Source organism: Alligator sinensis, unplaced genomic scaffold (assembly GCF_000455745.1).
Source record: "Alligator sinensis unplaced genomic scaffold, ASM45574v1 scaffold512_2, whole genome shotgun sequence".
Classification (NCBI taxonomy): domain Eukaryota; kingdom Metazoa; phylum Chordata; order Crocodylia; family Alligatoridae; genus Alligator; species Alligator sinensis.
Genome location: NW_005842182.1, coordinates 1,590,081 through 1,614,419, shown reverse-complemented (window position 1 = coordinate 1,614,419; position 24,339 = coordinate 1,590,081). Strand labels below are relative to the sequence as shown.

The 24,339-nt window shown below is 41.2% G+C and overlaps 1 protein-coding gene across 6 annotated transcripts in view; it reads left to right on the top strand.

Moving 5' to 3' along the window:
- The window catches only part of PALLD (palladin, cytoskeletal associated protein), a 355,143-nt gene that overhangs the window by 323,206 nt on the left and 7,598 nt on the right, over nt 1–24,339 (top strand). For 5 of the 6 annotated variants that reach the window (XM_025207131.1, XM_025207130.1, XM_025207129.1 and 2 more), the window contains 3 exons: nt 7,982–8,131; nt 15,102–15,196; nt 23,576–23,708. In XM_025207131.1, coding sequence (XP_025062916.1) covers nt 7,982–8,131; nt 15,102–15,196; nt 23,576–23,708 — 378 coding nt within the window. Of the gene's footprint in view, nt 1–7,981; nt 8,132–15,101; nt 15,197–18,711; nt 20,908–23,575; nt 23,709–24,339 lie in introns of those variants that run through there. The other variant, XM_025207132.1, reaches the window with a different exon arrangement.

Below are 24,339 nucleotides of genomic sequence, written 5' to 3'. Positions count from 1 at the left end.
CTGAGAATTGCACCGTGCAAAGAAAGCTCCTTGTGGCGGGAAATAATTCTGCAGTGCCGAAGCACACACAAAATCATACCCTTTGGGTCATGACACCTACAAGCTCATCAGGGGAGATCAACAGCAAATAGGCAGAGCTCTTTTCTCCCCAGCACCACCTGGGGTGACAAGGAACAATGGCAATAAGCTGATGGAGAATAGGTTTAGGTTGGAGATCAGAAGGCAATATTTTACAGTTAGGGTGGCCAAAATCTGGAACCAACTTCCCAGGGAAGTGGTCCTCGCCCCTACCTTGGGCAAATTCAAGAGGAGGTTGGACGATCACCTGTCTGGGGTCTTGTGAACCCAGCATTCATTCCTGCCTGTGGCAGGGGTCAGGCGGTCAGGCTAGATGATCTGTTCAGGTCCCTCCTGACCCTAGCTACTATGAAACCAGAACCAGAAATCCCAGGGCCTTTGCAGTTGGTCACTGTGACCTAATGCCAATCTTGCAGGGTCCCTTATCTTTCTTATCTATTGCTCTCATGTTTTCAATTTCCTATGATGTATGTGCCTACTTGTCTGTTAGCTCCAGACACTGTCCATCTCAAAGGCTGAGGACATGAAACTTTGTCACAAACAGACATTTAGAAACCAATTAACCCTTGCTGTTCCCCGGACCATTTTTCTAATGCAATATTTACTCTACCAACAAGTTAATTCCTAAAACCAAATCTCTAAATATCATTTTCTAACCATCAGAAAGGTACATCCTGGAATCGCCCACCAGTACTGTAAAAATGCCATTTAGAAGATGTTGTCTGGAAAGAAGGGTCCCTGAGGTGCTGCTCTTGACAGCACAGAAACTTTCTCACTGCTGCAAATCCATTTTGTCCAATAAATATTGACTACAGGGTGCAGAGGACTACCTACAAGAGCAGGGCTGGCAACTGCTCTGGGCAATGCATAGCCTGTGGTCTGGTAGCTAGCATACTTTGCTAAAAACAGGGTGAGTTGGCCTACAACTTGCGTTTCCGACTCCCTAGACAGGTGTCTTAACCATTAGACTATCAGGCTAAAACGGTCCTCTTTCATTTAAATTCTAACAGGTATGCACATGGCGAAATCTGATTCTACCATACATAGAAATCAAATCCAGGCATGTGTGCCAAAAATCACAGTTGCACAGCTACATAAGCATCCCTTAAGCAGGTAAAAGTGAAATAGGATTTGGCTGTTAGGCCCTGATCCAATTCCTGTTGACTGTGATGAGTCCTGCATAAGGAAGAAAATATCCCGAGTCATGATAGAAGAGTTTTCCAACCAAGTTAGTGTCCTGTTATTAGGGTACTGTGATGGAGTGGTGTGTTTCTTGCTCAAGGCTTGAGTCGGATGTTAGGTGACCCACTGTAAATGTGCCACAGTGAAGTCTGGTCAACTCTGGTCATTTCTCTGTTTTGAGAGCTTTTCATTAGTTGTTTCCTGAAAACACAATGCTGTGCATTAGTTTTATTTGCTGTGAATGTGCTCTGATTGCCCTATTTCTCCACTATGTTAAAATATGTCAATTAGAAATTAATCTGTTCTCAGAGGTTATGACCTTTTATTACATTTACTTGGAGATGTGTTGTTTATGATGTGCCCAATTGCCTGGAGTGGAAAAACTTCCACTGTGTTTGAATCATTGGAATAATGAAAAGATTTTCTTCCCTGATCTGCCTGGGCACGCCAGGGTGGCAATTTTGAAATACCTTATGGTTGAGAGGAATCCTTACGCTGTCATTTTCTGATCCTGGAAATGCTGCCCCTGAATAAATTAAATTCTTTGACAAATGAAAGACTGGGAATTCTTCATTAAACATGAAGCTTCTCCTTCCCAAATACCCTGAGTAACTGTGCCAAAGAACAGATTCGGGAAGGACTGGACTATACCTAAAATCTGGTATTCGTTACAAGGGATCTTTCTAAGAAAGGCTATTGTTTGATTCTTTTGGGGGGTTTTTTGGAACACACCATGCAAATTGCACACTGATGTGCAAATGTTGTTATAGATATAACTTTTAAAATCTAAACCTGCTTTCATCATACATCGTATCATGTCAGGATTGTTTCCTGCTTGAAGTGGAAAGTTATGTGTATGAGCAGAAGTGTGGTTGAATGCTTTTTACAGGATATTTGTCTGTACAGTTGCAATGATTCTGTACCAATAAAAAGTCACCTCAGGTTAAGTGAGACCAATAGGAGTAAATCTCACTTACAATGATTAAATGACTGAAACTGTGATACTAGACCCAAATGTCTCTACTTCTATCATGTGTTCAATTTAATTATCATCTCATATTATTTTCTGAAAATCTATTAGAAAATTTACAAGGTCCAAATATAATATAGGATGATTAAAAGATTTCCTTACCACAACAGTGGTCAGTTTTTCCTATGGAAACATCGATAGTGCCAATAGATAAACGTCAATGTACAGAAGGGAATATTTTTCTACTTCGTGGAAATGAGTAGTAAGCAACTGATTTGTCACATTCAGATACCAGGTATGGTTAATATTGTCTATATGTAATAACCCCTGGCAAGGCTCCTGATTCTCTAAAAAGAGATGTGGGTTCTAACATAATTACCACTTAATGCAACAGCTGTCAAATAATATTATGAACACGTAAAGCACACAAGTTGAAACACATTTTTTTAACTAGGTTTTTACTAAAAATCATTAGCATATGTTTATAAATGATCAAATATCTTTTTGTGTTTCCACTAAAAGCACTGTCAGCAAATGAAAAGACATTACCGAATCTTTTGTTAACACCATAAATTTTCTTTGTCTGCTGACAGACAAAATGGAAAACAAGTATAACAAGCTATAGAGGAAATGAAATCATTAAAGTGACATGTAATGCCCGTCTGTATAAGTACCATACATGGTAACAATTTTTAAAGGAAATTTCCATTCAGTCCCTGCAAAACTTTCTCACAACCCACCATATTTCAGTGAAATTTTAAAACTATGTCCTTAATTCACTCTTCAAATGAATGAATTCAGAGCTTTGAAATGTTGGCATTTATAGAGAACCTGGAAGAATGTAATCTAACTGGAACTTTGTTCTGCTTTGTCACTGAACTTTTGTTGGAAATCTTCCTGACACACATTCTTTAGTAAATGACTTACATTCTCATTTTAGAAATTAAATTCTGGAAAATACTCTTTGCTTTACTTATGCTAATAGTCCCATTGGCTATGTGACTAGAGAAAACAGTTTCACCTTGTGTTGTACTTCCAGAAGTATATCCTTCTTAATTTATTGTTTTAATATTTTCACTCCACATGTAGTAAGTAGGGGTGTGCGAAATGGGCCATATTTAATTTGAATTCAGACTGAATCAGGGACAGTTACTCGATTTGTTGATTCAGATCACTGTCCCCAATTCAATTCGACCAAATCCGAATCTGTAGATTCGATGCTGATTCAGAGAATCAGCAATTCGGCCATAGACATAGCTTTAAATGTTTTTCCTACATACCTTGAGGTACCAGGCACAGCTCATGAACGCTGCAGTGGTGGGGCAGATGGAGCATCCCACAGGAGTGCAGGGCCTGCACTGTGTGCTCAGCAAAGAACCTGGAAGTGGACCGGAAGTAGCTCTGGTCCACTTCCAGGTTCTCCGCCAAGCACGCAGGGGGCCCCCTTGCCCCCCCCCCCAACTTGGCAGCTGGCCGCAGGGGGACCCTGGGTGCCCCCCCAACCCAGGAGGCACCAGTTCCTGAGCCAGGGAGATGCGGGGGGGGCCCCGTGTGCTCCCTGGCAGACCTGGAAGTGGATTGGAAGTGCTTCTGGTCCACTTCCAGATCCACTGCTGAGCACACTGGGGACCACCCCGTGCTCCTGTGGGATGCGCCATCTGTCTCACCATCTCAGTATTCATGAGCTGCCTGGTACCTTGAGGTTTGTAGAAAAAACATTTAAAGCTGTGTCTAAGTCCAAATCGTCAAATCTTTCTGAATCTCTCCAAATCGATTAGGAGGTTTCCAATTCGATTCAGAGAAATTAAAGGGTCTCCTGATTTGATTTGGAGATTCGGCCACTGAATTGGGCCAAATCTCCACTGAATCGAATCAGTGACTAAAGCTTCGGACAGCCCTAGTAGAAAGTAAATCTAGCCTTTTCTTTTCATCTCTTAGGCAATGATAACACTGTTAAGGGATTTTTAGTCAGAGATCTACTTTTTTTCTAATATCAAATTGCAAACATTATTTAAATGGAAATAAGACCTGTTTGCCAAGACTGGGAAAGGAACAATAAAGCGGGGAGTTCATCTGAGGTTTGGCTCTGAACATAAATCATCTTTTATAGGTAGGTTTTATCACAAAGTTCTGACTAAATCCAAATTGACACCATCTTCGCAAACGTGGGGCTACATTTCATTTGTGTACTTTTACAACCAGTAAATTCGATAGCATAGATCATACAGTGTAGCTCCTTTCTCCAGAGCTCCCTACACCGGTTTTTGGTCCACGTAGCCTTCCTGATTCACTCCTATGTAAGGTATGCACATAAATGATTTTAGCTATCCCAGCTAATAGTGTTTCACTCAATGCCTTTTTCTGGCTTGATGGAACTTCATTCAAGGGATACTATTGGGCAAGCTATGGCAGGATTTTGAGGCATCATCCAGGTGATACCAAAAGCCTGTTGGTCACAGAAAGAAAATGGAGAATGACTGATAAGTTAAATAGAGATTAGAGGGAGAAATTCCCCTCCATTACCAGGCTTCACTCCTTTCCTGGCTGGCAGATGATGTTGCAACTCACTATTCAGGGGAACTTGAAGCAAGAAGAGTTAGTTTCTGGAGTGTCCAGTTTTTCTTAATGAGTGGGGCATCAAGAGCACTTAAAGGCATAAATAGACTTCCACTCGTGTCCTTTGTCTTTACTGTAAATGAAGATTTGTGCTCCAGCTGGTTCCAAAGGAAAGAACTTACTCTAGTAAAAATCAGTGATTGCTATAGCATAAAATTGCTATAAAGTGTGTGGGTGCATGTATACATTTTACATTATAATTGTAATGCTAACGCAAATGCAGCACTAACACAAACCTCTAATTGGTTGCTGTTAGTTCAATTGAGGTCATAAAGGATGGATTGTGGAATGAGCTTCTCTTTGGAATCTACTGCACACGTCATGAATGACATGTCTACTAAATGTAACATCATACATTGCTCATGAGGATGGGAAGCCTGATTTCATTTAGAAATGCAGTTGTATATCATTTTGTAAGAGTTACTAGAACATTTATTGAAAAAGCATGCCATGAAGTTGTGCTATTAAGCTCATATTTAAGCTGCTAAATAAAGATCTTTGTTTCAAAATTGTAGAGCATTCACCGACTTCATTGTGAACTGTATGTCATGTACTTGGGTTCTTAAATATATGCCCAAATGTAGCCATCTACAGTGAAATTTTTAAGAGCACTTAGATGACTTAAGCACCTGTGTCCCATTACTCTCACTGCATCTTAGGCAATTCAGAAAATGTTATACCGATTCAAAATAAATAAAAATAAAGACTTAGCTTAAATCTCCATTTCTCCCTCTTGTGCTGGAGCCTACTGTAAACTCGTTTTATAAAATGTCTAAAAGAATATGCATTACTGTAAGGGTTTTTTTGTTCTGGTTCCATCTGTTTTTTTAATTCAGCTGAGGCAGCAGAAGGGACCCCTACTTGTCAGACAAGTTAACCATTCTGGGAAACTTTCTATAGTTAGCATATAACTATTTAAACTTCTATACATTGAGTTGAAATTGTGGTATTTTCTTTCACATTCTGTAGTTTTTTAAATATTTTTGTGGAAGCCTATGTCATTTTAATAATGCCTGTTAGTAACTACATATTACTTATGCTAATCTGTATCCCTTTAATATGATTCAACATGTTCTTCAACAAGTAAAAATTAAGGGAAAGTCATTTTACATCTTGAACTAGTGAATATGAATGCGTAAGTACAGTGGCTCTTTCTAGTTGTTTGGTCCTATTGCATAGTGGACATCTAGGAAAACATATTATCCAACTTATTATTAATTATCCTATAATTATTGTTTTGGGTTTTTGTTTTCTAGAATAAAAAATGGATCTATTAAAAATTCTTAACTTCTTCAGATTTAAGTAAATTAAAAACCTCATTTGATCTGGAACTTTTCATTATGGATAAATTTGTTGTTGATTTCTTTGACTGTTCAGTTCTCACTTGCATTTGGAAAGTTAATATAATTCTTATATTCAATTTCTTCTGTAAATGTTGTCTTCTGGCCTTTCTCTTAGACAGGCTGCAACACTGCAGCATTTCTTTTGTTACAAGATTCAGCACTCTTTTTAGCGGTGAAACAAAAGTGGTTTTATTTTAATATGTACCAACAAGGTTTTCAACAGTTGAGACTTGTTAGATTCATAGATGCTAGGGTTAGAAGGGACCACAAGGTATCATTGAATCCAACCACCTGCCCATGGCAGGAAAAAGTGCTGGGGTCATGTGACCCCAGCCAGGGGCTTGTCCAGTCTCTTCTTAAAGACCCCCAAGCTAGGGGAGAGCACCACCTTTCTTGGAAGCCCGTTCCAGATTCTGGCAACCATTACCCTGAAGAAGTTCTTTCTGATGTCCAACCTAAATCTACTCTCTTATCAGCTTGTGGCCATTGTACCTGGCTATTCCAAGGGGTACACTGGTAAACAGAGCGTCTCCTATTCCCTGCTCCCCCTCCACCCCCCAAAGTGAATTTGTATACTGCCACAAGATTCCCCTTCAGTATTCTCTTGCGGAGGCTGAAAAGGTCCAGGTCCCTTAGCCTTTCCTCGTAGGGCCTTCCCTGCAGGCCTCTAACCATACGAGTGGCCCTCCTTTGAACCCTCTTAAGGTTGTCAACATCACTCTTGAATTGCGGTGCCCAGAACTGGATGCAGTACTCCAGCTGTGGCCTGACCAGTACCACATAGAGGGGAAGCATCACCTCCCTGGACCTGTTTGTGATGCACCTACTAATACATGACAAAGTGCAGTTAGCTCTGCTAATTATTTCATCACATTGACGACTCATATTCATCTTTGAGTCGACAATGGGTCTGAGATCTCTTTCTGCCACTGTGCTGCTGAGAAGGTCATCCTCCAGCCTATAGGTGTGCTGGTGATTCCCTCTCCCTAGGTGCAGCATCTTGTACTTGTACTTGTCCTTGTCCAACGGCATACTATTGTTCTCTGCCCACTTCTCTAACCTGTCCAGGTCTGCCTGGATTCAGTTTCTTCCCATCAGTGTGTTTACTTCACCCCATAGTTTGGTGTCATCTGCAAACTTGAACGGAGTGCTTTCCACGCCTTCATCCAGGCCGCCGATGAAGACATTGAACAGCACCGGCCCAAGGACTGAGCCTTGGGGGACCCCACTGCTCAGCTCTGTCCAGGTTGATACTGACCCATCCACCACCACTCTCTGGATACGACCCTTAAGCCAATTTGCCACCCGCATGACTGTGTAATTGTCTATGGCACAGCCGTTCAATTTGTTTATGAGAATAGGGTGGGATACCGTGTCAAAGGCCTTCTTAAAGTCCAAGTAGATGACGTCTACCTCGACTCCTGCATCTAAGCATTTAGTGACCTGGTCATAGAAAGAAACAAGGTTAGTCAGGCAAGATCTACCTGCTATGAACTCATGCTGGTTGCCCTTCAGCATTATATTACCCGCTAGACTCCTACAAATGTGATCCTTGATAATTTTTTCAAGGGTTTTCCCAAGGATAGAGGTGAGACTAATTGGTATATAGTTACCCAGATCCTCCTTCCTCCCCTTCTTGAAAATAGGGACCACACTGGCCCTTTTCCAGTCCTCTGGGACCTCACCTGAGCACCACAAGTGCTCAAACAGTCGTGCTAGTGGCTCTGTTACTTGAGAAATTCTGACTATAACCACTCAACTTTTATCACCTGCACTTTGTTTTCTGTTACAGATTTACTGGTTCAAAGATGGGAAGCAAATCTCTAAGAGAAGTGATCACTACAGAATTCAAAGAGAACCTGATGGGACCTGCTCTCTCCACACTGTCGCCTCCACCCTGGATGATGATGGGAATTACACTGTCATGGCTGCCAACCCACAGGTAAATGGTTTCAGCTGTAAAACAAGCTTGCCTTTGCACACAGTTTTTTTAAGAACCAGCTCATCTGTCAGTTATGCTACATAATTAAAGATGAACTCAAAGGATGAAAAACTGAAACTTCAGTAGGGTGGGACCACTCTATCTCCAAACTTAGGAAAAAATGCTGTTAAATGGATACAGTATCTGTGTTTATTTTTCATTTGTCATTTCTTTGCTTTTAGCTGGCACCATCTCCATGTGTTCACTAAGGGTGCATTGTGTTGATATTGTACAGGGCAAGATAGGCCTGGTTCCCAACATAAATAACCCAGTACATCTGAGCTCTTGGTGATACTTCCGCTGATACCGCTTCTTGACATAGTCTGACTGATAGTAATGGGACTATGAAAGCCTGCAGTACTGTTCAACATAAGTAACAGTTTTTTAATCAGGGCTAAAAATAACATTAAAGCCAAAACATCATTTCATAAAAACAAACCATTATATTGCAGGTCAATAACTGGGAAGCATGATGTGTAGAAAAAGATCTTGTGGTATTCACTATATGTTTTTCCGAAACAGATAACATATTATTGGCTTGTGGGAAGGTTTGTTCTTTATATATGCAGTAGCTAATAGGCAGGAGGTATGGTATATAATAGAAACCTATTGCAGTAACACAGTGGACATTCTGCTTACAGAGTAACAAACTATGCACACTGGAAGTCAATCCACTTTTCCTACTGAAAACTAAAGGAAATGCTTGTATAATTCTGTTCATGACATCCCATGAAGAAATAACTTAGTGAAATAATGGATTATGTTCTGTAGCACAAAAACCTTGCCAAGACCAGAATCACAAATAGGCTTGTGCTACAAAATAACAAATTCTATCATTAAGACATAACTTAATCCAAACAGGAGTGTTGTGCTCTGTTATGCATGTTGCTAGGCTACTTAGCATAACTCTTCCATTTTTGCATTGCTCTTTAGCTGTCATACCTCCTCATGTTGCAATATATATCCAAATGGTAGTTCTAAACTTGATCTTGATACTTCAAATCATATTGGATAAAACTAGAAAATATAAATGTTATTTTCACCTTTTATAAATAGTACATTGTCCAAATAATTCAAGGCCTTGAATAATCTTTGTAAGTTGGAAACATCTTTCATAGAATAAGCATTGTACTATAACTACCATATTTACCCATCTATAAGATGGAATTTTTTCCACAGTCAGCATGGGGGGGAAAGCATCTCATCTTATATTTGCATACAGGAAAACCTCCTCATTAATACATTGTCTGTCATTAAACTGCTGCCAAAAGTCATATGTGCTCAGTAATAGAAACCAACTATCAAGCTGATTGAACGGAGCCTACACTGAGAATGCCTGTAAAATACATGGCCCATATTGGGGAAATATACTGTTGAGATCTTACCACAAGGTTAGGTTAGTGAAGCCCACCTGAATAAGCTATGGTGCCCATTGCACTCAGTTCCCCTCAGCACCCACTCTTCATGGTGAACCACTACATCAAATACATTTTGACTTCCTTTTTTACTGTCACAGTTGAGCAGTGCCATTCTTTCCCATATCCAATGATTCCTGTTTCTTCATCAGTCTTAACTATCTGGCAAACAACATCAAATGTCTGTGTAGATGAGAAGCTCTGTCACCCCTTCTCTCTGCCCATCGCATGTCATTGGTGTGGCCTTGCCCTCCATAAGAGGGCAGGACCAGACAGCCCCATGCCTCATCTGCATATATATTTTTGAAGGGTCCCAAGGCTCATGACAAGAACACCCAGTGCCAGTCACAAGTAGGGGGTTAATTAACGCATTGATCCTTTGTGGTGGGTATCTGGAGTACACACACATACTGAGCAGTGCTGGGCTTTCGGGTCACCATGCCTTAAAACAATGTTGACTATGCTGGGGCCCAGCATGTGTGATAAATCATTAGCCTTTTGGTTTTGCACTAATATCATGAACAGTATGTGCTGCGTATAAGTAGGTACAAATGTGCTGCTTAAAAGTGTGTTTATGGAGTATCTCTGCTGAAACTTTCCAAAGTTTACTTCTCCAAAAAAAAAGGTAACATGCATCAATTCTGGATGAGCTAAGCTTGTAGGTGCCAACATTAATTTGCACCAGGACCTTCTCCCAGCCCCTGTTTTCCCTGCTGTAGCAGTGGGAAGGGAATGAATTCAAGACAAACTTCTGATAATTAGCTTCTATACCTGGAAAATTATAATAAATTGATCATTTTTCCATATATAGAATCTAATTTTGGGGAGATAGTCTCTTAAATTCAGGGTTGTCTTCGATTTGAATGAATATGGAACTGTTTCAATAATAAATAGTGCCAATCCATAACACGTTTGTTTGGAATAGAAAACACACTATTGCCATATATAGAAGGTTGGTCTTGATATGTCTTGGCTTTAGTGTTTGGGACTTGATCTAAAACCCATTGAACTAAATGGAAAAATTCCCATGGACTGAGGCTCACATGGCTTTTTTTGTTTGTTTGTTTGTTTGTTTGGAATCAATCCCTAGATTAGATTTATAAATTGATATATTACTGACTTTTTTAACATCTATCTATTTTGCTATTAGCAAGAGACCATTTGATAACAGAGAAATGATCTGTTCTATCTCCATGGCAATCAAATTACATTTACTAGTGCTAATTTTTTAATAAAGTGAATAGTTTCTGCTTTATTACCTCTTCTGGGAGTTGAGAAAATGGCTATGTGAACTGATGAGAAAATGCTATGCTTGTACTTTCTTTCTTTTGGACAAGAACCAGAAGCATCCTCCTCTGGATCTCCTGGATGCAAACTTGGAAATATATTTTATTACACAACACAGAAAAGCATTTGAACAGTTCACCCTGCCCTTTATATTCCTCTTTTCCAGTATAATTCCCAAGTAAACATAATGATTAGCTTATTTCTACTATGCATTTAACAGCACAGCTGAGGCAAAGAACAGCAGTGAATTAATGTGCTAGCCTTTTCACACCAAAAAACCTGGATTCCAATCCTGTTAAGTCATCAAGTGGAAATGAGTTTGGCTTGTTCTCCTAAATGCTAATGGAAGTCTGTCCATATCTTGAAGCTACCACTAACTTAGGCAAAATTGCCAGCTCCTCAATAGGAATAGAATATTACCTGAGGTAATAACAACTGATGCTTTAAAATGAGAATCTTAAATCAGAATTCTGGTAGATGGGCAAAATTGTACTAGTACAGGTAAAACAATGTTGCCAGTGCTCTTAGCAGCTTCTTTCATGAGCGTCAAATTCATTGAAAAATAAAAGCAATGAAGCAAATCCCCAGCTGAAATAAATGGATTTTGTTCACTGAAGTAAAGGAGCTTTGCCAGTTTTTTACCAGCTCAGGATGAGAACCAATACTGCGAAATTTACACATGGAAAGGGACTTCCCAGCTGGTCTTTGGAGGGAAGAAGGGAAGTATTCAGTCTTTACACATTAGAGACAGTAGTTACTATTGTGTCAGCATTCATAATATAGACCCTAGGTATTTGGATTGTATAGAAATTTGGGTTCACAGTAAAACCTAGCATATAACATCTTAACCCAGAAGCAGCCTTTGGTGAACTCTTTAATAATTTGACAGTGCATGTTTTATCCTTTCCAATTCTGCTTTACAAACATTGGCGACTAACCTCCTACTAATACCAGCAAGTCTGAGTATACACAGGTATGTATCCTTATCTTCTCCCTTCTAGTTTTTTGCTTTCCTCCTTTATCTTTTCTCTCGCTTTCATGTCTTTGTAACGCCCTCTGCCCAGGCCGCCTTCTACTACTCCCTGTCAGTTCTTAGTTCAGCTTGGTCTTTCTTCGCAAGATCATGCCTTACTCTTTCTTCCTCTCCTAGTTTCATCAGTTGTCCAGTTTCTTTTTCTTACTACTGGTGCCTTTCATTCTAGATCCTTTCTAGTCCTTCACATTGCCCTTTCTGGATGCATTCTTGCATCTAAAGTCAGTAAATTTAGTTTGAAACAAGTTAATGCATCACCTTCCAGCTAATGGTTAATGTATAAAGGTGCCTAAAATAGGGGTTTACAGGTTCCAGATGTTCTTAATGATCTATAACTCAAAAGGTTTTCACATAAGAAATAGTGTGCAGGCCATGGGCAGTAAGTTATTTTAACACTAGTATTTGTCTTGTGACCTAAATGGGTCAGGGGATTGGTAACAGGATACAGAGACTTTCAGCTCTACATCTCCAGTTATGATTATTGCCAAAATATGCAGTAACTAGAAGTTCATTGCCCTTTGAAAGTTATTTGTGACCTGTATGAAATTTTGTTAGTGAACTCAGGCCAGTTCCTAATGAATGGCTGCCCACATTACATCATATTTAGTAACTCTGATGCCTATATTAGAAGAGACATGACTGTGAATACCAAAGTTTAGGACTGAGGTATACTAGATGATGGCACTACTGCTGCTCACATGGTAGTTTTTAATAGATAAAGATAATGTCAGTCTCTAGGGTTGTTCAACCTACATTAACATGTGCATCATCTTCAACCCGGCTTCCTACGTTAGGATCATCCAAAGTAGCATGGATGCTTCACAATTACCTAACGTATAACACATTTCAAAATTATTTTCATCAGTTTTATGTATAAAACTTTAAAAAGAACACTTCAAATTGCAGTATAAACTCCTTTCCCTCTAAGTAATGGCTTGTTGAAGGAAATAGTTATTTTCACCAGAAATGTTTCCTTCATTTTTTAAAAGAATATTTAGTTAAATTGAACAAACATTTTCAATTTGTTTTGATTTGAATCTACTGCTTGGCTGATTTATTTTAGTTCTGCTTTTCTCCTTTTTTACCATTTTCCCGTTTGAAAATAGTAAGGAAAAAAGAGGAATAGAAGGGAGAGGAACTGAACTCTTACCGGAATTGAAAACTCTTGACTTGTTTTGTTTGAAAGAATCCATGGGAAAAAATAACTAGGCAAAAATGTTCCATTTTGTTCATGGAAAATACCAGGTTTTTAGGCACACTTAGGTTAGACCCAAAAGTGTAAATATTTCAGAATTAAAACAGGGAAGATGACTTTAAGAAATAGTATATCCTTCACTGTGCATGAAGACAGATGATCTCAATACAATTTAACAGCACCAGCAATGTTTTGCATTTGTACCAGGGGCAGAAACCAGATCCTATTCATAAATATAGCCAAATTTTTGGAGATACAAAGCTCAAAGGGCCACTATGATAATCTACATAATTTTGATTCACTGAGGAGAGGTTTGTAATCTAGCAGTCTCTGATCCATACTTTGTGGTTCAGATCCATCTAAGCAATTTACTTCTCCAAAATAGATTTGTTTTGCAGCTTCAAGTTGTATACCTGCTGACTTCTGACTATACCTCTCTACGGCCTTGTTCTGACTATACCTCACTGCAGCTCTAAAGATAGGAACTTGCTTCTTGTTTAGATTAAACCGATTTCTATTGAAAGTAGGTTTTGCTGAGTAGTTCAGGCACTTAAGAAAACAAAACAAGCCTTTGAGACTTGGAGTCATAGAGAACCCCCTACTTAGTCTGACCCCCTGCTTGAGGCAGGATCATCCCTAGCCAAACCATCCTATACAAATCCATTGTCTAACCTCTTAGCAAATTCCACAGTCAACCCTGACACAGCACAAGTATAATGCCCTAATCTGCCATAGGTAAAGCAGAGGGACCATGGTAGCCAACATCCTACTGCTGAAAGAGTTGTTAAAATATCCTCAATAAATCCCAGGAAGAGGACAGTGGCCCCCCACTACAGAGGAAGGCAAAAATCACCACAGTCCATACCAGTCTGACCATAGGGTAACATTTCTTCTGGACCCAAATATTGGCATCAGCCTGACCCTGAACAGAGAGGCAAGACGCTCTAGCCAGAAACCTATGGGTTTGACTCCCAGCAGGAGGATTGGCACATCCCAGGCAGAGTCCCTAGCCTTCGCTGCAGTCAATACCCAATGCCTCTGCAGAAGGCTTATAAAAAAAACCCTGACACATGTAGCAGGTCAGGGCAGGGAAATCCCCTCCTAGCCCCATGTGGCAACCAGCAAAGACCAGAAGTGTGAGAAATACCTATAGTAGAAATTAGGCATAACTACACATAGATCATCCCTGATCAGTGGCTGTCCAATCTCTTTTTGAACACCTCCAGTGATGGAGAGTCCCTTGACAATTTCCCTTAGCAGTCTATTCTACTGCCTCACTGTTCTAACAGTGAAGAAGTTTTTTCCTGATATCCAGTCTAAACCTGCTTCACTATAACTTCAAGCCATTTGGTCTACATCCTCCCTGTCTCCTCTCTGCAGCAAGAAAAAAGGTGTTTTCCCACTTCTTTATGATAGCCCTTCAAGTATCTGAAGACTGCTGTCATGTCCCCTCTTAAGTGCCTTTTCTGAAAACTGAACATGCCAATTTATTTCAACTTCTCCTTGTAAGACTTGTCTTCCAAGACCTTTATCATTTTTGCCACCTACATCTGGACCCTCTCTATCTTTTCCACATCGTTATTCAAATGAGTTAAAAGTTTCAGAATGACTCAAACTTCCAAAGTAACTTGTTACTAGCAAACTAGAATTACTAGTTTTAGAATTACTAGTATTTTGCAAACAGGACCTTGTAATGTTTTCATGGAGACCTGGTCGTAACCAAAGTTGCTTCACTATGTTTAAAATTGGATTGGAAACTTAAAATATAAGGAAAACATTGTTGGCAGGCAATACCTTGACTAATGTTACTGGGAATTGACTTTTTGTGGAAGAAAAGATTGCATGAGATGGAGAATGAAAAAGATTGGCAAGAGCAAGGGAATTTCAAGCTCCGGACATTAAATTAATGTTTGTTTAGTGTTTTGGAAAAATCTATTGCATTAGAATTGTTAATTTTAATCATATAATATCTTTATTATTGTCTCCCAATGTTTGTAACAGGGCAGAATAAGCTGTACTGGAAGGCTGATGGTCCAAGCTGTCAATCAAAGAGGCCGCAGTCCTCGGACACCTCCTGGACAGCCTCATGTCAGAAGGTACTATATAAGTGTATTACTGCAGCTGCTGTACATATTTGGTATAAGGGGGCTGGCAGGGTTAAAAAGATTGGGAGGAAAGCGTAAGTCCTAAAGCAGAAAGAAACCCCATCTTCTCGTGTCAGAAACTCTCTATGATCATGGGACCATCAGATGAACAAAAGACAAACTACTCAACTGCACTGCCTTTGGCCATGAATGAGCCTTACCTTTGTGTAGAGAAATACACCCTTTTCCCAGCACAAAAAGTGAGGTTGTGGCAGAAAAATAAATATTGATTCTGCTACAATCTGTTAGCTCTTTTCAGCAGCAACTTTGCCAGAGAGCAATGTTTTGTAGCACCACATGTAACATCTGTTCAGTCTCACACAGCAATGTGAATCCCAAGGTTCCTCAGCATCCTGCAGTCCTCATCTCTCCTTTTCCCCTGCCAAAGGGCGGCAGGGGAGAGAGGAAAGGAGGCAGAGAGAATGGCTGGGTCTCTGATAGCCATCCCAGTTGTGAGCAGTCACAGGGCCCTGCATGGACCCTGCTGTCATGGCTCCTTAAACAGCCTCTGCTTTCTCTGGGAATTTTCTCACCCTAATCTTCACCCCCACCCTTCCCATCTCCCTGCTCCATCTAGCAGCAGAACTGGTGGAGCAGGCAGGCACAGGGTTGAGAGGGTTGTCGTGATCACTGGGTTCCATAAACACAGGTATACAGTGAATGAGAACAACACTGTCTGGCTAGCTACTGATCTGAGGGACCATCTCCCAATTATCAGCTCAGTTTCCTTAGTTAAAGGAACCTAAAATTATAACTTCTCTCACTACAGGAGTAGTGTTAGAGTAAGGGTGAGGGAATTCTGAATGCAAATGCAGGAGCCCTGCCAAGAGGTGAGGCTCCAGCACTAGTACTGCTGGGTTGTGGAGGTCAAGGGGACAGTTCTCCTTGCTCCTGCCATCCCTGCAGGCCAGGGGGCTATCCTTGTCAGGTGCTGCTTTTCAGCAGATACAACCTGCTTGTCAAAGGGAAGAGGCAGGCTGTCAATTGTCAGGCTCCCCTGAGGGAGGTGGTGTCGGGGGGGAGGGACCCAAGGAGCAGCTACTGCTAGCTAGCTAGAGACCTCACCTTTGAGCTGACTTTGTAGGTCTTCAGCCAAGGGTTGGAATGCCTATATACCCCCTTTCTCACCATGTTTTCCTAGTTCTGCAGATTTCCCAGAAATTTTCAGCTCTGCAATAGATACCTGTTCATAGCCTTTGTTTTATAACCCTTATCCTCCCTTTTCTCCTTGTTTATCACATTAGAATCATAGAATCATGGAAAATTAAGGTTGTAAGAGGAGGTCATCTAGTCCAACCCCCTTCTCAAAGCAGGAGAATCCCCAGCTAGATCATCCCAGCCAAGGCTCTGTTTAGCTGGGTCTTAAAAACCTCCAAGGATGGAGCGTCCACAACCTCTCTGGGTAACCTGTTCCAGTGTTTTACTACCCTCCTAGTGAGGATGATTTTCCTAATATCTAAACTAAACTTCCCTTGCTGCAACTTGAGACCATTGCTCCTTGTTCTGTCATCTGCCACCACTAAGAACAGTCTGGCTCCATCCTCTCTGTAACCACCCTTTAGGTAGTTAAAGGCTGTTATGAAATCCCCTCTGTCTTCTCTTCTCCAAACTAAATAAGCCCAGTTCCCTCAGCTTCTCCTCATGAGTCACATGCCCCAGCTCTCTCCAATTAGTCTGTAGTGGGGGGCCCAAAACTGGACACAGTACTCCAGATGTGATCTCACCAGTACTGAATAGAGGGGAATAATGGCTTCCCTCAATCTGCTGGCAACACACCTACCAGTGCAGCCCAGCATACCATTATTCTTGCCAGTAAGTGCACACTGTGGGCTCATGCTCAGCTTACTGTCCAGTATAACCCCCATTTCCTTTTCTGCAAAGCTGCTGGCCAGCCAGTCAGTTCCCAGCCTGTACTGGTACATGGGACTGTTCCATCCTAAGTGCAGGACTTTGCACTTGTCCTTTTTGAACTTTGTGAAATTTCTTTTGTCCACTCCTCTAATTCATCTAGGTCTCTCTGAATTTTAGTCCTACCCTCCAGTGTATTTACTACTCCCCCTCAGCTTGGTGTCATCTGCAGACTTGCTGAGGGATCACTCCATCCCATCTTCCAGGTCACTGATGAAGATATTGAATAAAGCCGGACCCAGGACCGACTCCTGGGGCACTCCACTTAACACCAGCTGCCAACTAGATATTGATTACTACTCTCTGAGCCCGATAATCCAGCCAGTTTTCTATCTACTTTATAGTCCATTCATCCAACCCATACTTCCTTAATTTGCTTGCAAGAATGTTATGGGAAACTATATCAAAAATCTTGCTAAAGTGAAGGTATGTCACATCCATTGATCTCTCTGCATCCACAGAGCCAGTCATCTTATTGTAGAAGGCAATCAGGTTGGTCAGGCCTGACTTGCCTTTGGGGAATGTTAACTGTTCCTGATTACCTTCTTCACATCCAAGTGTTTAAAAATGTATTCCTTGAGGACCTGCTCCATGATTTTTCCAGGAACTGAGGTGAGGCTGCCCAGTCTGTAGTTTCCTGGATCTTCCTTTTCTTAAAGATGGGCACTATATTTGCCCTTTTCCAATCATCAGGGACTTCTCCAACCACCATGAGTTTTCATAGAAAATGACCAGCAGCTCTGCAATCACATCAGCCAACTCCCTCAGCACCTCAGGTGTGTCACCTCCAGCTCCATGGACCTGTACATGTCCAGCTTTTCTAAGTAGTTCCTAACCTGTTCTTTCATCACTGTTGGCTGCTCATTTCCTCCCCAAACCGTGCTGCCAGGGGCACTAGTCTGGGAGCTGACCTCACCTATGGAGATTTGAGATAAAAAAGGAATTGAGTAGTTTAGCTTCTTCCACATTCTCAGTCTTTTCCGCACTTCCACATTCTCTCGTTTCATCTTGTTTTACTTTCCACTACAAGGCCTTTGTAGACCTGCTGCTTACTTACTGATGCTTCCTTAAAGCACCAGCCTAATTGGGATTCAAATCTGAATGGGACTTGTAGATGCTACTGCAATGCTAAATAAGTAGTAAGACAAAAATGTCATAGAGATGGCTCCAGACCACAAGGTTTGGATCCAGGTCTGAAGTGTTTGAAAGTTTGGGGATGCTGATTGTTTTAATTTAGGCATTCGTGGAGGGAGGAACCAGAAATAAAGTATAACATCTAGCTCTGCATTTTTCTGAAGTTTGTAAGTATTCAGATGTGGGGTTTTGGTTTATGTTTATCTCTAGACTTTGGCCCATTTTATTCTTTCCCTTTCTAGTTATTAGAGTAGCTAGTTATTAGACAGAGCCAAGACCTACATAGCACAGCTCCTACATATTCAACCAACAAAAAGGCAGTGTGGTTGGGTTAACCAAATAGAGCTTCTGTCTGTGGATCATAAATGTTTCAGTTCATATTTCTGCTCTTTTGATGTTCTGCTTATTGATTACATGCATTGTAGGATCTGGGCAGCAGCTGGCAACTGCAACACATGTAATGACAGATCTAATAATAACTACAGTCAGGTGAAATAAATGGATTCAGATGTTCCCAAGAACAGTTAGCAACCCAAGTATGTATAATAAAATTACTGCAGGGAAGAATTAGGTGCATTTTATGAATCTCACCAGCTACTGAGTTGGTCAAACAGGATCATGCAAGTGTTAAAAAACACCAGCCTCAGTTAGGGCTACACAAATCATTTCCATAATATTCCAGGTTATGGAACAATGGCAGGAGCCAAACTTGTCTAAACGTAAACCCTTCATGCAGCATTCTGTTGCAACATTGCTATGGTACAGCCACTGAGCATATTTTGTGAAGTGGAGGAACTATACCTTGCACATTCACCAATTCTTCAGGAAGTCAGCATTCAATACCCCCATTTTAATGGAACTGGCAGTTTTGCAACTATAAAACTCTTGTTGATTTGTGACAGCAAGAGCTGCCTTTGGGAATCCTGGTGTAGTTCTGCAAAGTTACTAGTTGTTAAACAAGACAATTTAAGAGCCTTTAGGGGTGGGACTTTAACAAGTTTGAAGGAGAGAAGGAAGAGGGGAAAACAAAGATAAGAGGGAAATAAAATAGAAAAAAGATTCAACAAAAAATAACTAGACAACTGATAGTTCTGCATCTCCCTGCAAAGTAGAGGGTGGGCATTCTGTAGTTTGCTAAGGTACACAGTGGTCTATCTAGCTCTGCTGCTCAAGAGAATCCTGTTTATTTGCTTTTTGAGCCTGTTCAAATTGAAATGAAAGTTGTGCTAACAGCTGACACCTTATCTATTTTCTAGCTGCTGTCAGCACCCTAGCAATCACATAAAGTACTGAATGTGCACATGATAGAGTAATAGTACAACATAGAGGAGACTTACAATTACATTAGCATTTTAATTGAAATGAGTATTTTCCTTAGTCCTCTTCTTCCCTTTATAATCACTTGTTTTGAAGTCCTCACCCCAGTAGCATAGCTATGAGTGGGCCAGCAGGGCATGAGCCCAGGCCCTGCCTAATAGGTGGTGCCAGAATGAAGGCAAGGGGGGTGACTACCCCCTCCCTCCTGGCCCTGCACTCTTTACCTTCCCTGCCACCGCTCCAGCAGCCAGGGCACAGGAGCAGCCATTGGGTTAGACTGACAGAAACCTCACTTCCAGGGAAAGCTGCTGCTGTGGAGGGGGGCAGTGGGGGGGTGGGGAATGCCAGTGTGCCCAAGATAACCCTTTTTTATCCTTTTTCACTACTGAGTTTTGACTTTTAAAGCACCACTCTGCATTAATACCACTACATTCCTGTGGTATTAATCCCTGCAGGAGCAGGTTAGCCTGGGTGTGCAAAATCTTGACAGTTATGACTCCACCTCCCCTCTGCTGTGGTTGCCCATTAAAAGCTCAATCCTGCTGAGAGCTAGGCAAATCCTATAAGTGTCTGTACTTCCATATCTCCCACTGAACTTGATGAGATCTCAGAACGTGCAACACCCTCTTAAGAGACAGGTTCCTTATCACCTCACTAACATGCAGCTCTTCCTGCTTACTGGGAGTTTGCTTTATGAATTTTGCTAATTGATGGTTTTTCTTTCCCACTAAGGCATTTTCTCATGTACTTAGGTTTGGAGAAGTTGGGGGGGGGAACGGGGACTTGCTCAAGGCAACAGAAACATCAGTGCACTTCATATTTTATTAGCCTAGTGCACTTCATACTTTGTTTCATTGCTGTTAGACATTTTAACGTATTTTAAATTTCTCTTAGTGTGATCGTGGCAAAGAAACAGGTTTTTTTGTTTTTGTTATCTTTACTAGTCCACTCCAGCTTAATATAAAGCATGCCTGGCTTTCGTTTTTAATAATTTTTTTTACACTTTTAAGAGACTGTTAGCTTGTTCTGCCATTTCTTTCTTAAAATGAAAGTGGGGAAGGGCACCTTAGAGACTTAACTCATTCAGAAAGACATGATTTATTTTTAAGCAACAGCCTACTTTGTCAGATGCAATGGGTGAATCTGCTTTCTGCCTGACTTCAGACTAACATGACTAAGTATATCTTTCTCTTTAAAGCAATTTCCTAAAATTCATACTTCATAGTTACTTCATAGCTACTTCATAGAAAACAGTTGAGCTAGAGCAGGGGTCAGCAACATTTTTGGGCCAAGTGCCAAAAACACCCACAGCTTCAACTTGTAAGATGTTAGTGTGCCAGGAGCAGATGACAAGGGAGCCATGAGGGGCCTGATCCTTGTTGTTGCCATGTAGCCCCAGCCCCTTCCCCACCATCCACCCAGAGCACACATGCGAAGCAAAATGCCTTCGAGTGCCATACTCTGGCACCTGGGCCAGGGGTTGCCTACCCCTGCGCTAGAGTTTCAGAGGCACTTTGCACAGCAGCATCTCACACCTGGGCTAAATACAGGCAGTCAAAAAGCCCAAGGCATCTACGCTGCAGAGATTAAACTGCAAAACAACTGGAGACATTCACTTCCAATTCAGGAAATGCAGCCACATGCCTGCAATGGCTCAGGCCAGAAGCTGGGGGGGGGGGCGGGCGCTACAGCACAGCTCTCTGGCATGTAGCCAGCATAGGCTGTATGTTTGCTTCCTCCTCCTGCTGCCCCTGAGGCCTCTGGGATTTGCAGTCCAGAAATCGCAAATCACAGAAGCAGGAGCAGGATTCTGCAGGGTTGCTCATCACTTCCTCTTCCTGATTCCAAGTGCCTCTGGCATTTGTAGTCCACAGTCGCAGCCAGCAGTAAGTTTTTGGCATTGCAGGACAGCTCCGTACTTGGGGGAAGGGACATTTAAACCCCTCCCCCCCAGTGCCCTGGCCCCAGATCCCAGCCAGGGTTTCCTGGGAGTGGGTCTTTCCCTGCCTCCCCCCAACCCCACACACAACCCTTCTCTGCTGGAGCAGACAGCCCAGCCCAGCCCAGCCCAGCCCAGGGCTGGAATGCATGCTGGGATGCTGGAGGACTGAGAGTTGACTTGAACCAGGAAGAAGTCTGGGACAGAAGTTCCATAAACCAGTTTGACCCAAATCAGTCAAGTCTGATGCTACATTCAGCCAGGGTTGTCTTAAATCAGTTTTAGTCATTTTGAAAACGGTTTATGTGGACTGAGCTTCTGTTCTGTTACAGGTTTAAACTAGTTTCTGCTCACTTAAATTAGTTTATGTGTAACTTCTGTCCCTAACCCTAGGTATCAGTGGAATCCTCAGTTTTGATTTAGAAAACCCATGTTGCCCAAGCAATGCCTGGGTGGAACTGGACGCATATACACATGCAGCAAGGCTGCTCTGACATGCTGTAATTACAGCGTGTTAGAACAGACTCAGTTAGTCGAGTCTGCTGGGGCATGGCAATTACCAGACTGCAACATCATGTGCATCAGCATCCCCGCACTGAAAAATGGTGGTGGGGGAGCTTTAACTAAAGCTTGTTTTAGTGAGCTTTAGTTAAAGCACCCCTGCTGCCATTTTTCAGCACACAGACGCTGATACACTAATGCTCCAGGCGTAATGCCCTCACACCCCACTCCCAGGGCACATCTATAAAACCCAGAGAGGGGGAGCCTCAGAAACCAGGCAAGTAGAGAGCCAGGAGATAAATGCAGAGGAAAGAGAAAGAAGTAGCATAGGCACCTCCTATGGCCAGTAATAGGCATCACCATCGCGCGCTCTCACAGAAAAAGCCAGGCAAATGTTGCGGGCTGAATCTGTCTTCAATTACATCTGCGCAACCCTGCATTGCAACAGTGTGTTACTGTGGGCAGAGTTTGGCCCTAGAATTGAATTCACTGGCATTCTTTGGGGTTAAGTGAAATAAGATTTGAGGGCCAATTTCTGTTCTCAATTACATATTTTTTTAATTTGCTAAATAAACTAAGAATTTACAGAGATGGCAAAAAGAACATTTTATTGCTAAATAAATTATATACACCATGGAAAAAAATGTCAGCTGGAATTGAAAAGGAACCAGAAAAAAGTTTTCAATAAATTACATTAATGGGCAAGAACTGCTGATGCTGTTTGGGGTGGAGGGAACTGCAGAATAGTCATATTTTTGCATTTTATTTTCCATGAGTGTGTTTTTTTTAAACAAGAGCTCTGGCTCTTTTGTTTCTGTTGCCTCTGTGCTAAGTTCTCATTCTTGGGACACCACAATTGAGTGGGTTTGGGAATGATGATAAATATCACAAACTGAAAACGGAAAAAGTGAAAAGTAAACTTCAAGATCAGATTAACTAAATTTAAACCATAATCATCCTCTATTCATATATGACCGTTAGTAGCAAAGAACAAGTGAAAAAAGAAAGTATTTTGTGGAAACTGTATGCCCTCAACTGAGGTGGTAGCCAATTTTTAGTTGGTGCTGTTTTCTTTGAAAATAAACACATTTATTGCTGTTACTGTTATTTTACTGTTACTGTTATTTTACTGTTATTTTCTGGCATAATCAAGTAATAAAAAGGTGATCAGCTATATAAAAATCTCTACCATTGATTAAGCTACAGGATAAAAGTAAACTAAAAACTCTATAATGTATAAACAAATTGCCTTTATAGGTAAGTGACTCGTGCCAAATGAGATCACTTTCTACATCGCGTATTTGCCACAATCTAGATTAAAGTAACGTAAATGCAAAATGTCCTATTTAATCGATGCTTTGCCAAATTCTGCTCTGTTATGCTAGCACATATTTAGAGCTATTGCACTTGGGAGGGGAGCGGGGGGCAGGGAAGGGGTCACAGAAATGAATCCAGATTTATGCCAGTTTGACATCTGAATTTTGGTCTTAAGTTCTTTTCAAGCAACTTTTTTTATATATGTGATTTTTAAGACCCCGATCTCGATCAAGGGACAGCGGTGATGAAAACGAACCAATTCAGGAACGATTCTTCAGACCTCACTTCCTGCAGGCTCCTGGAGACCTGACTGTTCAAGAAGGAAAACTCTGCAGAATGGACTGCAAGGCAAGTATCAAGTCTATTTTAATTTGTGTTGAGCAGCAGGCTCCTTGGTTCAAATTTAGTTGCATCTTAGAATATTTATCCATCTAAAACTGCCTCGTAAGTGGGAATTCTAGATACGTAAAGAATTAAACCCAACAGTGAGACTTGGCCTTTGATACCAATAAGCTTGTGACTGATGACCCATTCTTCAGGGGACTAGAAAAAGAAGAATATCAATATTTCTTTCCTTTTCAATAAAATATTAATTTTCTAGCCCCTTAGAATAATCATGATGGGACTTCCTGCTAAACTCAGCATTTAAAAGTTTGCATTTGATTTGCCTTAAAGATGAAAGATATTTAGAGCCTGTAGCAGCCAAGACTTGGCCTTAGAGTCCACAAAAACCATAACTAAATATTGGTTTATTGCATGAGACCTATTTAGTTCATAGCTGTTCAACAGCCCTATGCTCATGGCATAAGCTGCCTCTCACCCAATGAACAAGTGAACCTAGCCTTATGATCAGCAACAATTAAGACCTCTGGTGAGGTGTCTCTGAGAGATTTCTCCCAGAGTAATCTGACAGGTGAGTAAAGTTGGACCATATATATCAACCAGCCAGATCCCAATCTGCTCATCCTTTGTTCTCTTC